At 37.0% G+C, this 16,237-nt stretch overlaps 1 protein-coding gene across 20 annotated transcripts in view; it reads left to right on the forward strand.

The window, feature by feature from the left end:
• The window catches only part of RBMS3 (RNA binding motif single stranded interacting protein 3), a 1,614,135-nt gene that overhangs the window by 1,539,011 nt on the left and 58,887 nt on the right, over nt 1-16,237 (forward strand). For 12 of the 20 annotated variants that reach the window (XM_070072887.1, XM_051858897.2, XM_070072890.1 and 9 more), the window contains 2 exons: nt 136-246; nt 7,907-7,954. In XM_070072887.1, the coding sequence (XP_069928988.1) occupies nt 136-246; nt 7,907-7,954 (159 nt within the window). The remainder of the gene's footprint in view (nt 1-135; nt 247-7,906; nt 7,955-16,237) is intronic. The other 8 variants (XM_070072888.1, XM_070072891.1, XM_070072885.1 and 5 more) reach the window with 1 other exon arrangement.

Below are 16,237 nucleotides of genomic sequence, written 5' to 3' on the forward strand. Positions count from 1 at the left end.
TAAAAATCATTTAAGTTTGAATCAGCTTTTTCAGTAAAAACACATTTGTTTAACTCATTAGCACCATTTATTGTATTTTTTTAAGCTTCCTTCCTGTGGAACTTGTTGTCAGATGTACATTGTATGTGTTTGTAGGGTGCTGTGATTACACCAACAATGGACCATCCTATGTCAATGCAGCCAGCAAACATGATGGGTCCCCTGACACAACAGATGAATCACCTGTCTTTGGGCACAACAGGAACGGTAAGTTGAAGATTTGCTTGTCTTGTTTCATTGAAATTGACTTCCTTGATCAGAGTCAAACTGTTTCAGCACCACTGATGAACACACTTTTTAGACTTAAGTAAGAATAAGCTATGCTCTGCATGTATATTCAATTCCAGGGTAAATTATCACCTTGTTAAGCTAAGGGATCCATTGAGTTGGTTTTATATTCAGTTAATTCCTGTTCTTACAACACAGAGCATCATGCATAATATCTGTTTTTGCAAAGGTGTCATTTTTCACACACCTGCAAATCTAGACCTTGGGCTTTGATATACTTGAGCCTCATTTTCTTTCCCCAGCTGCTTGTAGTTCAACCAGCAGATCTTTCCCAACTTATCCACAAGCAAGGAGCCAACTCCGTGACTCACTCAACAGGCTTCTTACTTTCAATGTATACGTCAATAGAAAGTCAGGAACATCTTGGTATAATTGAGTTCCTTTAATCTTTCTCTGGATGTGTTGATACAGATGATGGTGAAAGAAGGAAGGGAATCTAACGTGCTTCATCTTTCAGGTTGGAGTATTTTACACTAGTCCTGTTTCTCCTAAAGAAATGAAAATCTATTGAAAAATGCCTGTTACAATTTTGATTTGATATTAATTAGGTGCATTAAAATAAGGGGCAAAACTTTGTTTTTAAGTCAGTTTCCCCAATATTCAAGGAGGTAAATATCTACTATTACTTAGAATATTGAAATTTTTTATAGAGAACAGTGAAAACAGCACAGCAAACTTCTCACATGACACCATCAGTAAAAGTTTTGTTTTCCATAAATGTTAGTATAGATAATCTTGTCACTTTTAAAGACGTAAAAAAAATTCTTCTGAATGAAGCAACTTAAATATTTTAGAAAGAGCAGTGCCGTAGAAATCAGAAACACTAGATTCAACTTCCATTGAGTCCATTGATGCTATCTGTCCTTAGAAAGCTGGTATCTTCTGGCCTCAATTTCCCTTTCTATCTCAGTAGAGATACTGAACCTGATGATAAGTGGAACTCCTTCAACTATACAATTATGTATCTTTCAGCCTGCTGTCTCTTAGTTACTCTTAATGTATTAGGCATCCTGTGCAAATAGGTAAGAACACTATGCTCACTAGCCATGTATAAGGAGTTTACCTTACAGCATTGGCTTGGTTGCCAAATACATGATGCTGACTCATAGGTTTCTTTTGCCATATAAGAAGCTCCTCACATGCCCTCTGAGGCTTCCCTAATATGCTCTAAATAGGAAGAAAACTTATGTCACTTAATGGAAAGAGCCACCCTGTTTCAATAAAGAAATTCAGTTCTGTTTACATGAATGTAGTACTTATCTCTAAGACCTCAGTTGCTGAACCTGTGAAAAGCACTTGGTGGTTATTTACCTATATGATTGCTTTGGTTAGATCAAATGTTTTCTTAAGTTTATGATTAAGAAGTTTAGAAGTCATATGGAAGACTACCTTTAACTGTGGATGAGGATACTGCTATTTTTTATCAGGGAGGTAGACCTTGAGGATATAATGTTTCATCCCTTTCAGAAACATGGAAGAGTTATTTATAGTCTCTTTGTACAATACTGATAAAGCAGGCATCAAGAACAGCATTAGGAGACCTGAAGTTTCTCAAGTTCCCATTACAGACTGCCTCCCTATCCACCGCCTCCTCCTTCAGTGATACAAATTCTGAGTGAGTGAGGCAATGGGATTTTTCTGTATTTTATGACAACCTGGAAGCTGCTAAAAGAGGGAGATAGAAGTGTCAGAAAGCACAGAATGAGATACTTTGTAAGTTTGACATCTTTAAATCGGAAGCAAAGCTAGCTGACTTGCTGAAGGTCGAGTCTGTGAACTACTAAACATACAAGAGCTAGATTAACTGAGTATAGCACCAAATCCTGTAAGGAATTGAAAAAATAGCCTAAAATATATAGCACAAACTAAGAATTATAGTGTTTATTGATTCAATAATATGTATTAGGAGTGTATATTTTAGCATTTGCAACAAGAACATAATTATAGGAGATTGCTTTTACCTAGCTGGTAATAATAATAATTCAATAATACACCTCTCCCTTTCTTAGAAAATAAAAGTTTTAAGTTTGTGCCTTATTTGTAACACTAAATTTCCTCTAGGTTTTTCTCCTCTTTTTATTCTTTTCTCCCTTCATATTTGTACTAGACAATGTAACATATTAAGAAAATATTTAAAGTTCTGTAAGAGTCTGAAAAGGTAGCAAGATGATAGTATGGCTTTGTTGATTTATTCAAAAAAAGTTAAATTTGTTAGTGTATAGAATATTATTTTTTCCTTAGGCTGTCACTCTAATATTTTGATACGCCATCATAGATTCCATTTTATTTGAATTTTGATTGGCATTTGGAGTGGCTATTATGTAGTTGAGGTTGCATTTTTAAAATCAGATTTCCCTACCTGATGGAATTTTTCTGACATTCTCACTGACTCAGGGAAGGCAGCCTAGCAACTTGGATGACCGGTAGACTTCAGAGTTAAACTTGAAATCAAAGCCTATTTCTGCCCTCTTATTACCCAAGGACGTTTAGTCAAGTTACTTAACCTCTTTGAACTTTCACTTCCTCTTTTACAACATGGGAATGACAACATTTACATACCAAGGAAGTTTCAGTGTTAAATGAAATGATAGATATAACATACCTAGTACACAGTAGTGCTCATTAATTTAACTGCCCTTACCTCCATTGGCTTCTAATTGGTGGGAGACTCATGCAGATGGGATGTAATATTCAAATGAGATGTATGGATTTCTTTAAAGTCTCCACTTTAGCTACTAACACACTCTACCAGGACTGCAAACTTAAAAGTCCTTCAGAGTGTAGATGAATCACATTAAAGAATGATCTTGACTTGAATTCAAGTAAAATAACTTGGAAATCTATGAAGGTACTTCATAAAGTTCATGGAAAAGTAGATTTAAAACACAAACTTATTTTAGAGCAAAAAAATCAAATTTATCCATAGTTTTTCATAAAGTACATTTTACATGAATTTTTTGAAGACCCTTGTTCAATCAAAATTTATATTTGCTTGTATCATAAATATAAACATGATCATATCATGTTAACAGGACACCAGAGATTATAGTTTAGAAATTTTTAATACAATAAATATAAACATGATCATATCATGTTAACAGGACACCAGAGATTATAGTTTAGAAATTTTTAATACAATAAATTATCTCTCTGCCTGAGAAATGGGCAAACGCTGAGTTGGTGTGTTTGGCAGCCTGGAATGCGCCTGACTGGTCAGAAAGACAGCCATTACTCATCTCCAGACAGCTGTTGCTACATGGACACAAGGAATCAAGGTGGTTGTACCTTCAAGTTTTTCAAGATAAGCCAAATAGTGAGAGCTTGATATAGAATTTACCTGCATTTGAATATTGGACCCAGTTTGCCCTCAACAAATCCAAATTTATCACTGTTATCTGAGGCTTTCCTGGTTGTCCACCAAATTCTCTGGCCATTTCTTCTTTTCTTGCACAAGTTGCTAACCCAGGGTTTCATTTCTAACTTGGTTTTTCATTCCACATGATTTCCTTAAGCAATCTCATCCACTTTCATTATTTGAAACCCTGCCTTCGATGCTGAAGACGCCTACACCTGAGTCCTCAATGCTAACCTCATCTTAGGATGTTAAACCTGTTTACAGAACTACTTGCTAAGTATCTCCATGGAAATCTCCCTCAGTCATCTCAAAGTTAGCATGACCCAAACTAATCTCATGAGCTTCCTTCCAACTGAACTCTCTTCCTCTTGTTTCTGTTCCGTTTCCTTTCAAGCTAATATCATGACCATTTGCCCAACAGCCAAGTCATACACTTAGAATTCAGTCCAGACCCTTTCTTCCTTCCTACCGTATATGATTACGTTCAAGCCTAACAATTTTGTTTCATAGATATTTGTCAAATACATCCTTTCTTCCACATTTCCAAAGTTGCTGACCCTGGGCTTCCTTTGATGAACTGTAATACCCTCCTAACTGTTCTTTCTGCTTTCACTCAATTTTCTCCAGTTCATTTCAACCACGTTGCCATAGAAGGCTACTCCAAAGCTATAGAACAGTGTCTGTTTCCTACCTGCACTTTTTCTTAATCTGTCAGACATCTCAGCTCACTAAAATCCTGCCAAATGAGACGGGAGCCCTGAAGTCAGGATTGAGAGAGGAACCTCCACGCCAGGAAGAGATAGGTTTCAAGAGTAGATCAGAGTGAGATCGAGTGAATAATTCAGAGTAGGCAGTGACCAGGGCCGGGAGGAGCTGGAGCTGGATTTGAATTCTCCACTTTCAGAAGGAGTGACTTTGGCACAGGTTCCATCCCATTTGCCTTATGCTCCCTGGCTAAAGGAATTGTACTGAGCCAAAGCCTCTTTTTCATTTTCATGAAAACAGATACATTTGGTCCTCTATGACCCCACATTTTTGAATGGATGCTATTTAGTTTAATTACCTTTCCTCTACAATATACCCATCTCATACGTTTACAGTTCAGTTCTCTTCCTATTTTTAGGCTTGGTAGAATCCAGAAGGCTGAAAAGAGATGAATTTTATGCAAGCAGTGCAGTTGCTTTATTCCAGGGCTGTGCTGACCTTGAGGATTTTTTCTAGCTTTTTTTTTTTGTTGTTGATTTTTTGTCGCAGGATTCCCTTGGTGGAACCAAAGCCCCATTATCCCTAATTTCTTATCACTGTGTGGTAAGCTTTAGCAGAAACCAGGAGGGATTTGATGGTGTTATGAGAACCTCTGAATTGCACGACAATCTTGTTTTACACATTGCTTATCTCCTCTCGTTTGTTCAGTTGCTGGTCAACAGTGGCTTACAATGTCACCACCATCTGTTGATAGCAATAGAAAGTTTTTGTTCTGTAGAAACCTTATCTGCAGTGCAGTGTGTGCCCCAAGCCACTGGTGATTTCTGACATCATTGGATTCCCATGGTGTAACAATGGCCACTCACAAGAATAATCTTCTAATTGTACTCCATTTGTTCCCTGTTCTCTAACATATTATAGTCACACCATTCCTTCACTGCTCTGAAACTCTGATGTTTTCAGGGAAAAATCATTAATTACTCACTTTGCTTAGAGATTGCCCCCTCCCTCCAATATTAGATATGAATAACGGCATTATGACTGAAAGTTATAAAAAGAAACACAGGGTGTTAAATGGAAACTTGGTTCAGGAACTAGTATAATAAATACCAGTGAGTATTATCCTTAAGTGGTTTTTCAGGAAAAAAATGTTAATTAATAACAGTCAAATTCAAGATAGAAAATATTGAGAGAAAGATCAGTTTCTTAACAAATGTATTCAGTCTTATTATAAAATAAAAGACCTTAGCTTGTAATCTTGTAATACAAACAATAAATGAGTAAGCATCAAATGAAAGTCTAGTATTATGAAACAATTGGTTTGCAAATTTTCATTTTTTGTTATTTAAAAACTGGATTGTGAGTTCAAATAAATTTACAAAATAGAAAAACCCCAATAATTAAAATGCCAAAGATCATAAGTAGCTGTTAAAAGAAGAAATAGGATAGTCAAAACATACCAAAAATAGTAATAAAGAAAATATAATTGAGTCAGACATACACATGTATGCATACCACACAGACATACACATCCCACCCAAAATTATCCAAATAATACACATTACTGGAGAAAGTGTAGGGAACTAAATATTTTCAAATACTGATCATGTGAGGATAGTAACCTAAATTTGTGTGTCAATCAAATGATAAGGTGGATAATCGAGACACTTCAATACATTTGTACTGGTTCATCAAGCAATTATAATTTGGTGATGCTAGTTTATGGGACTATCCTAAAATAACAGAAAATGCTTTATCCCTGAAATGGTTAGCACAGTGTTCTTTCTAATATTTAATAAAAATGTAAAACTAAGCAAATCATAATCCAGTCATAACCCAGAATATAATGCAGCATAAAGACATGCATATAAAATAATTCAGAAAACAGTTGTTTATGATCCTAGGTCAAAAAAGTTGTGTGTAGATCTGTACATGTAGAGAACAATATCAATTATGAAAGATATTTATGCACTAAAGCTATAGAAAATACAAAAGAAGTGTGGTTATTTTTGTGTAGCAGGATTAGGGATCATTTCTATTTTAATTACTATGATTTTTATTTTCTACATTTTTTCTAAATATTTAAGAATGCACATTTTTTGCTTTTATTATTTATTTTAAAGTATCATAAATATATTCTTGGAAAATGACTAGCATGGCCCAAAAAATGAAGCCTTTTCTTTGGAGTGGTAACTTGTGATTGCAATTTTCCCCCCAAGGTAACTAGGCATTACTACCAATATCCAATACTAATACAACCTTTGAATATACTTTAAAAAAAGATCCTACCTCTTCTAGATTTGAGGATTGTAATCAATTCAGCGCTTCACATCTCTAATATAATAAACAAAAAAATGACTCATGCCTATGGTTTGTTTGCATGTGGATCTTTTGGTTAATGTTTACTTTTTTTGATCAAAGTGCTTTGCAATATTCGGGTGATAAACTGTCTTCCCACATGTCCTTGACTCCTGAGACAGTGATTAACACTGTCCTACTGGGGTTAAGAGAAGCAAGTTAGAAAATTTTGACAGTCCAAAAGTTATTAAGTGGGTAGAAAAATATCTTGGGAGCTTTTAGCTTTTAAAATGGAAGACAGATCTTAGGACTGGAATACAGGTTTACAAAAGAGCATTTATTTAACGATGTTTTGGCGTGGCATTTGAATGTGAACAATACGAGGTTCCTTTGGCTCAGTTTACCCCTCCTCCAGGTGAGTTGGGATGGGTTTAAAATCTTCTACTTGCAGACAGGGGACTTAGGTCATAGGCCTGGGCCCACTTTCTTTTTAAAGATCCCTGGCTAAAGAAATTGTGTGTAGTTGATGCCCTTTTTCATCTCCCAAACAACAGATGTATTTTGTGCAATCTGACATTGAATGTTGAACTGACTGCCATGCCATTTAATTAAAATCCCTTTAGAATTTGTCACCTTCAATGGCATCTGGTCAGTAGGTTCTGTCCCATGTATCTCTGCTCTGGCAATTATCTCACATAAAAAAATCCTTTGCCTCGAGCCAGAAGCCCCCTCTGCTCTGCTTCATGGGCCACCAACAGGGATCAGAGCTGGAGTGCAATGAGTCATGAGACTTTGGCTTCAATAATGCTCTTGTCTCCATAAACTAAGAGAATGTGCAGTTTTTATGTATCTCTTTTAAATTTTAGTTTGCTCTTTTGTTCTACAGGCCTTTGTTTCATACCATGCTTCATGGGCTGCCTTGCAAAATTCTAGTGCCAGCCAGAGAGGATAACTACTTCCTTAAGAGAGGGAAATGTTCTGGGACAAAATGTACTGTCATCGCAGGTCACACAGGTGCTAACAACCTGGTCAGTGTGGTAATGGAGACCAACCATGGTATTTGCTGCAAACCGGGGATCGTAATGCCTTGACCACTTGAAGGCCCATGGGTTATGTAACCATAGGACACACAGAGGGCCCCTCCAAGTTGTAGAACTAAGATTCTATTTTATTTTCTTTTGTACTTCATTGCATTCTTTCTCATGCTCTTTTCATTCCAAGATTCAATCCCAAGACAGGATTATGATACTCCACCAGCTGTTGTGTCAGGTAGGAAAATTCTAATTCCTTTAAGATTTGATTGGAGGGGAGAAATGGAGGTTGCCTGGTTTTCTCCAAAACTCTTTAAAGCAGTGATTCTCAACATAGGTGGGAACTGGCAATTTTAATTTCAGTTTGGCAGGGGGAATATATAGTTCTGAAAAGTCTATTTAACATTATAATTTGGTTTTATGTCTGAAAAATAAGTCTGATGCTTTTTCAGTAGAACATAAAAGCTCAAAGATGCTTTGTCCATCAAGGACACCTAGAAGACAGAGATGATGTTCTTTGTATCAGTGATTCTCAGTGTTAAACAAGGTCAGCAGAATTTTGGCAATGTGGGAGGAAGATTTAATATTTAGCAGAAGAGAGCATGCATTAATAAAAACAGTTTGAGAAGCACTGCTTTAGAGACCAGAATTTTTCTAAAATAAAAATAAGTCATCCCAAATTGCTTGCTGAGTAGCCAGCACAGGGCCTGACACATAGTAGGTACTCAATATAATTGTTTGTTGAATGAATCACAAATTCAAATTTGTTCCAAAAATTATATCTGGATATGAGAATAGGAGTTGCCAATGTTCTATGTGTGCAATAAAGCAGCAGAGATTGATTTGAGAAGTAACATTAATGTCTTGAGGATTGTAATTAGCAACATTGAAGTTCTTTCATGAAATTCAGTGGCGCAGTTTCTAGAAAGCATGTGTATGGGGAGAGGTGGGTTATTGTGAACTGCACAGATCTTTTCATGCTTTCATCTTAATTTGGAATTTTAGTGTCATGCAAAGGGGAAAATGGGCACAATTTTTCATTTTGTTGATTTTTTTCTTAACTAAATTAAATACTGTCAGTCTGAAGTACTTTAAATTCTTTGATCCTTTGACATGTCAGATAACAAGGATGAAATCAAAACCAAGAAGGGCATTGTATAGACAGTGCAGAAAATAAAGGCCAGAAACAGAATGAAAGAGCCCATGGGACAGATAAATCTGACAACTGGGTGGTGATTTCCCAGCTGAAAATACCCTGTTCTTGGCCACTCTATTTGCTTGACCCAGCATCCTTTTCCCAGGTCTTGTAAGTTGTTTGCTTAGCACGTGACTGAGTACCCAGCTTGGAACCTCAAGTAAGAATGGCTCCATTGAGTTAGCTTTCCACTAGAAAGTCATGTTGAGACTCTCTCTATCGATTTCCCTTAATTCAAGTATCACCTGTCTTCCCTCAAGATGTGTTATCTACTGCTAATGTGCCTGTGTCATTTTGTTCATTCATGGGACACCTTCCCCCAACCCTGAATGGATTTTGTTTACTGTATCCAACTTCTACTATGGTTAACATGATTTTTGTTGGTATCTTTGCTTAATCAGAGGTGTCTATTCTTCATTATTTGCTAGTATTTTAACAGGAATGACTATAATAAAACACACAAACTGGAATGTTCCTTCAAGTAGTGTTCCTGCTATTTTTGTTTTCCAGAAGAGAATGAAAAAAGAAATAAGAACATCAAAAGTACTTACTAAGTATCAGTCGTGTGTCAGGCTCACAAATCAATTGAGGTTGAACATCTGGCTGAAATTCCAAGATCCAGAGTTCTCATAGGATTCCATAGGCAGCAGCCACTGAAAGTTCTTGAGCTGACACGTAACTTGATAAAAGGAACACTAAAAATCTTAATCTAGCAGTTTTGTCTGGGTTTCAGGAAGAAGTAAGAGTCTAATAGGATGACTAGAAAGCCCAGATATGATATATTCAAAATAAAAAAGTGTGCTAAGTTCCCAGTAGGAGAGTACAAAGGAATGGACCAACACAAGTTAATACAAAAATAACATTTTGAAGGATTTTATAGGTATTTTCCTCTTAATACATTTGAGTGGAGTTTTGATATATCATAAATTGCACATTTTCTAAAATGTTAATTGGCTGGTGGTACAATCTTATTGGCTTCTGACCAGTTGCATGTCCTTTGCCCAATCCTTCTCACATCAGGAATGTTAAATGGGCACTGGTGTTGTTCTATCCCTTCCCCAAAGCTCCCAATACTAGATAACTCAAATAATTCCTTGCTATAGTACAAGCCAATTAAAAAGCTAAACTTTTAGAGTATAAAATATCTACTTGATAATTAATGGAAGCATAACTCAATCTAATTTCATTCAGTTGGCATTTCAAAATATATGGAGCCATTTCTACTACTTAAGTACTGAGGATGCAAACACAAAAATAAAATATGCCCTTGGTTAAAAAAAGTGATATAATTTAATGTTGTTATGTGTCATGTTAAATGTACAAAGAATGGAGGAACAAGAACCTAGGAAGAAGATTTGAAATCTTCAGGATTAAAATGAATTCCAAATGAATTTGGGTGAATGAATAGGAGTTTCCCAGTTGGTTGACTGGGAGTGTACATTATATAAATTGTACAGGATGTATAAACTCTTAGAAACAGGAGACAGTATAGGGCGATTAGATAACAAGAAGTCAATCAATACTGGAACAAAATTTCACTCTGGCATAAGTAGACACTACATCAGTATAAATCTGATTTTGGCTAAGGACTCTTCCTTCTGAATAATGTGTTATCTTGTTCCTTTATGATTTAAATACTGTTTGTTGGAAATATACTATGTGGTGATCAGTGTGCCAAGAACTAAGGGTACAACTTCCTCCTAAGAGCTTGAGTCTAGTTAGAATGTTGGATATAAAAAGCCTTTACAACAAAATGTAACAAATTCCCAAAAATCAACAAATATGACATTTAAGTTTGTAAACTCATCAACGTGTTATCCGGGTTCACAATCTACTTGTGTCATTTATTAATTCTGAAGCCTCAGAAGAATTAGCCTCTTTATAGCTTAGATTATTCATCTGGAGAAATAACATCCCATAAAGTTTTTGTGAGCATAGTATGAGATAAAATGTCATCAGCTTATAACCTATTCTGTCATAAAGTAAATGCTCAAATGTTATTAGCCACAACTATACTAATCACTATTGGCACCACCTACTGTGATGGTATAAAGAACAAGTAATACCCAAAGCATCTTCCAAAAGTTCATGGAAAATGTTTACTGTGAATAAACAAAGCAAGGTTTTCAAAAATTTTTTGCAACAAAATAAATATCCTTTAATTCCATTTCCCCACAAATATTCTTATGCCCCTTCATACGGTAAGAAAAGTAGGATAAAGAGTCTTGGTGGAAAAAATTCAACAAAGACATAGGGACACATGTGAGTTAGCTAAGTGAAAAATAAGCTGAAGGGAAGAGTTTAAGATCAAGGAGTCAGTGTGGACTTGTACGAAGGCTCATGCGAAGAGTGCGGCAAAATCAAGAGACTGCAAATTATTAAACTGGGCAAAGATATGTATAAAGAAGTGAGGATTACAGAAAACAAGTCTGGCCACATAAAGTAACTAGAAGTCTTCTTGATGGCCATACACAAAGACATTTCAAAGTCTTAGGTTGGACAGTGACATGATCGCTCTGGCTGTAGGGCAGAAAATGCTTTAGAGATGTGAACTGGGAAACAGGGAGCTGAACTCAGTAATCCAAGGAAGAAATCAAGATGGTGGCACATTTTGTATTCATATTGTGGAAATCACAATGTAGAGCTCACAATTTTGTGATGTATTAAGGAGATAGAACACATAGAACTTGGAAACCAACTGAATATTAGAATAAAAAAAGAGAGAGGAATTAAATATAGCTTTTACGTTGTTAGAACTCAGTAGCCTAAGGTGTCATCTGCTAATATCTGAAACCCAGAAAGGAGAATAAATTTTCCCAGGAAAAAAGCTGAGCCCAGAGTGCACACCCTGAGTTTGAGATGTTTATATCCGGGGGAGATGCTTAACACATGTTTGGATTTGTTGATCTGAGCCCAGAAGATATCTCTAAGGTGGAAAGGAATTTCAGAGCATGTGCTTAGAGTCAAGGGAAGGAGCAGAGCTTTAGACATAGAAGGTAACCTAACCAAAATCAAAGAACACTGCAAAGGATAGGCCACCAGTCAACTGACAAAATGCTAAAAAGAAGCCATTGGACATAGTTATACAAAGGTCACTAGTGAGTTTGATTATGCAGTTTATGAGGAAGGACAATGATGGTGAATATCAATAAAGAAATGTATGTGGCATACGAATCTGATATAGAAGAGGAGTAGGAAAGATGATAACAAAAGCAAATAGAGCATGGATCTGATTCATTAAAAGATTCATTATATTTATTTGAAAGGTAGAGTTATAGAGAGAGGAAGAGATAGAGAAAGAGATGTCTTCCATCTGCTGGTTCACTCCCTATTTTGCTTCAATAGCCGGAACAGAGCCAATCCAAAGCCAGGAGCCCAGAGCTTCTTATGGTTTCTCCCATGTGGGTGTAGGGGCCCAAGGATTTGGGCCTTACTCTGCTGTTTTCCCAGACACATTAGCAGGGAGCTGGATCTTAAAAAGAGCAGCTGGGACTCAAACCAGCACCTATATCAGATGCCAGAGCTGCAGGCCAGGGCTTTAACCTGCTGCACCACAGCACCGGCTCATTCGTGATGTTTTTAAGTTTACACATATTTGGTCGTGATGGGAAGAATCCAGGAAAGAATTCTGTAGTTTGCAGATGTAATTTATGGAGATGACTGATAAAGTAAGGTCTTTAAGAAAGTCAGGTATCTCTTGTAGGAACGTGGGAGGATGTGAGGAAAGAAAGATGCCTATTCATACAAGTTTCACATGTCAAATGATGTTCCAGATGATAAGTAAGACTATTTGCTTTTTTATGTGATGTATTGACATCTTCTTCCTAGACTGATTGACGGATGGAGAGGAAAGGAATTAGAACAGAAATGGTAAGGATTTAGCGAGAACAGAAACTTGAAAAACAATGAAATGAGGCCGGCGCCGCGGCTCACTAGGCTAATCCTCCGCCTAGCGGCGCCGGCACACCGGGTTCTAGTCCCGGTCAGGGCGCCGGATTCTGTCCCGGTTGCCCCTCTTCCAGGCCAGCCCTCTGCTGTGGCCAGGGAGTGCAGTGGAGGATGGCCCAGGTGCTTGGGCCCTGCACCCCATGGGAGACCAGGAAAAAGCACCTGGCTCCTGGCTCCTGCCATCGGATCAGCGTGGTGCGCCGGCCGCAGCGCGCCGGCCGCGGCGGCCATTGGAGGGTGAACCAACGGCAAAAAGGAAGACCTTTCTCTCTGTCTCTCTCTCTCACTGTCCACTCTGCCTGTCAAAAATAAAAAAATAAAAAAAAAATAAAAATAAAAAATAAAAAAAAACAATGAAATGAGAGGCTAACTGGAAATACATATGTCGTTGGAAGGTTTGGAGTAGGCATGTGTTTGAAGTTAAGAGTAGACTGAAAAAAAAAAGAAAGAAAGAAATTATCAATTCCCAACTTGACTCTCACTGGGATTAAACATGACAATAGGTCTGATCTGATTTCATCATCATTTAAAAAAAATCATCTATTATTTTTCACTTTATGTTTCTGTATGGGAGCAAACTGTTGAAATCCTTACTTAAGGTATACTAAGCTGATCTTCTGTATATTAAGATAATCGAAAATGAATCTTGATGTGAATGGAAGGGGAGAGGGAGTGGGAAAGGGGAGGGTTGTGGGTGGGAGGGACGGTATGGGGGGGGAAGCCATTGTAACCCATGAGTCGTACTTTGGAAATTTATATTCATTAAATAAAAGATAAAAAAAAAATGTTAAAAAAAAAAAAAGAGTAGACTGAAAAAAGATCAGTCTTCATCAGTGATTTCAAGGAAGAATATAAAAGTAAAAAGAAGAAAGTGGGTGCTAGAAATTCAGGACTAAAGCAAGAGACACAGAGCTTAGAGAGCCCCATGTGATGTGTGGAGTGGTCAGAGATGTAATACTTCGATTTATATTTTCAATTAAAATTGATATCTTGGTAGCTAACATTCAGGTTAAGGAAGCAGGTGGCCAAAGTAGACTTGAGGTGAAGGTGACAGAAGGCAAGGCAGTCATGCAAAATGAACATAAGAGACTGCTATTGGAATGCAGTATTTTTGCATAGGTGGATTTGGTTTGGTTTGGTTTTAGCAGTTGCTTAATTATGCATGGCTTATGGGATATTTTGCTTAGGAAAAGTAGGAGGTGATTGCTTAAGCTTTAACAATGAATACATTTTTTTAAATAGTAATCTGGGAAGAGACACCTAAGGCAAAATTATTAATATCCAAAAGAAAATGGTTGAAGTTTGGGAGCAAACAGTATCTGATTTATTGCACTGAAGATCCCCACTCCATCCCACTCCTCTCACCTATGTGAGTCTCCCCTATATGTTACCCTGCTCATTTCAAGGACAGAACAGAAATTGGAACTACCTTCTATGTTTCCATGCTGAATCAGAAATCTGTTTCCTTTTTAGTGTTTCTTTTCCATAATAATTAAAACTCCTTAAAAGATTTTTGTAATTTAAGAAAATATTAGGAAGGGGAGAGGGGAGGGCTGCAGGTGGGAGAGAAGTTATGGGGGGGGGGGAGCCATTGTAATCCATAAGCTGTACTTTGGAAATTTATATTCATTAAATAAAAGTTAAAAAATATAGAAAAGAAAATATTAATGAAAGAAAATATAATGAGTAAAATATCATTTTTTGCATGGTTGGATTTTGTGAAGCACATAAGAAAACTACAGATAATTTCAGTCAAAATTTCATCTCTGTTGCCTTGAATTTAATGTCCTTGAAGGGCATCAGCATGAAATCAAGCAAAAGTATACAATCAATTGAGAACAAAAGTGGGATCAACATCCCTCCTCCTTTTCCAACAAGGGTAGAGTTCTGAATTGGAACTTGGGTTTGAAAAATGAAAATCAAGGCCAAAAATATGCATTGAAAAGAACCCATAATATAGCTTCTTGAACACGCCTATATTCATTCTTTGCCATATCCTTTTACTCACCAGCTAAAAATATGTTGACATAGTAAGTGTTATCATATGACACCACATGCAGCTCTACCAAAAAAGTATACATAAATCACGATATACCAGTTGAATATGAAGTCCTTAAGTGTCAGATTTCTGGCCATGAAGTTATGCTCTAAGAATAAAGTTACTCATATGGATCCTTGCTCCAATTAAGACAAAATTCACTGTTCAGGCAGCATGCATTGTCTTTTCTTTTAAAAAAAAATTTATTTATTTGAAAGGCAGAGTTACAGAGAAGCAGAGGCAGAGAGAAAGAGAGAGGTCTTCCTTCTGCTGGTCTACTCCCCAGATGGCCGCAACAGCCGGAACTTTGCCGATCCAAAGCCAGGAACCAGAAGCCTCTTCCGGGCTTCCCACATGCGTCTAGGGGCCCAAGGTCTTTGCCGATCCAAAGCCAGGAGCCAGGAGCCTCTTCTGGGTCTCCCACATGCGTGTAGAGTCCATCTTCCACTGCTTTCTCAGGCCTTAGGAGAGAGCTGGATCAGTGGTGGAAGAGCCTGACTCGAATGGTGCCCATATGGGATGCCAGTGCTGCAGGTGAGGGTCTCGCTGCTATGCCACAGTGCTGGCCCAGCGTGCATTTTCTTTCTTTCTTTCTTTCTTTTTTTTTTTTGAAAGCTTTTATCTAATAAATATAAATTTCATAGGTACAGCTTTTGAATTATAGCGGTTCTTCTCCCCATCCAGCATGCATTTTCTTCACGTTGTTTTTGCTAGTTCCTAATATAAATGTATGTTGGAAAGTGTCATTAATATACAACCAGTGAGGGTCAACCGATTTGTTTGAAGTCTATCTTATGCTGCCTCTTCCTGGGTGAGAATTACTTTATAAAACTATCCTATATAGTTGAGGGGATTGAGGGACAGTATTTAAGTTACTTTCAAAAACAAAACCATTTGTCAAGCTCTAAGCAACATTTGTTTTCATGGACACCATGAGTTAATTACAAACGATTTCCATCTCTTAATTAGAAATTAAGTCCATTAGTATCTCCAATTAGCAACAATTACCCATTAAATTGTATTTACTGTAAAAGACCTGACACAGAGTTATAAGTGTTCCCACAAACCACACATGAAAATCAACTCAATTTCTTTCCTCAAATACCGTGCATTTACTTTGATTACCAAACTGCATTTCTTTAAATGCACTAATTAATTGATTTTTTTCTATTCAATAAGTTGCAATAGGGGAGACTTTGCTCATTATTGTAGATTCATTCAACTAATATTGCAGACCTCTTACGGTGCTACAAGGAACTGGGGTTAAGCAGGACAGAAAAGTATGTATTCCTTGCCCTCAAATAACAAAGAATCTGATGACCGAGGAGGACAGAGTTACA

This window comes from Oryctolagus cuniculus, chromosome 4 (genome assembly GCF_964237555.1).
Source record: "Oryctolagus cuniculus chromosome 4, mOryCun1.1, whole genome shotgun sequence".
Classification (NCBI taxonomy): Eukaryota; Metazoa; Chordata; class Mammalia; order Lagomorpha; family Leporidae; genus Oryctolagus; species Oryctolagus cuniculus.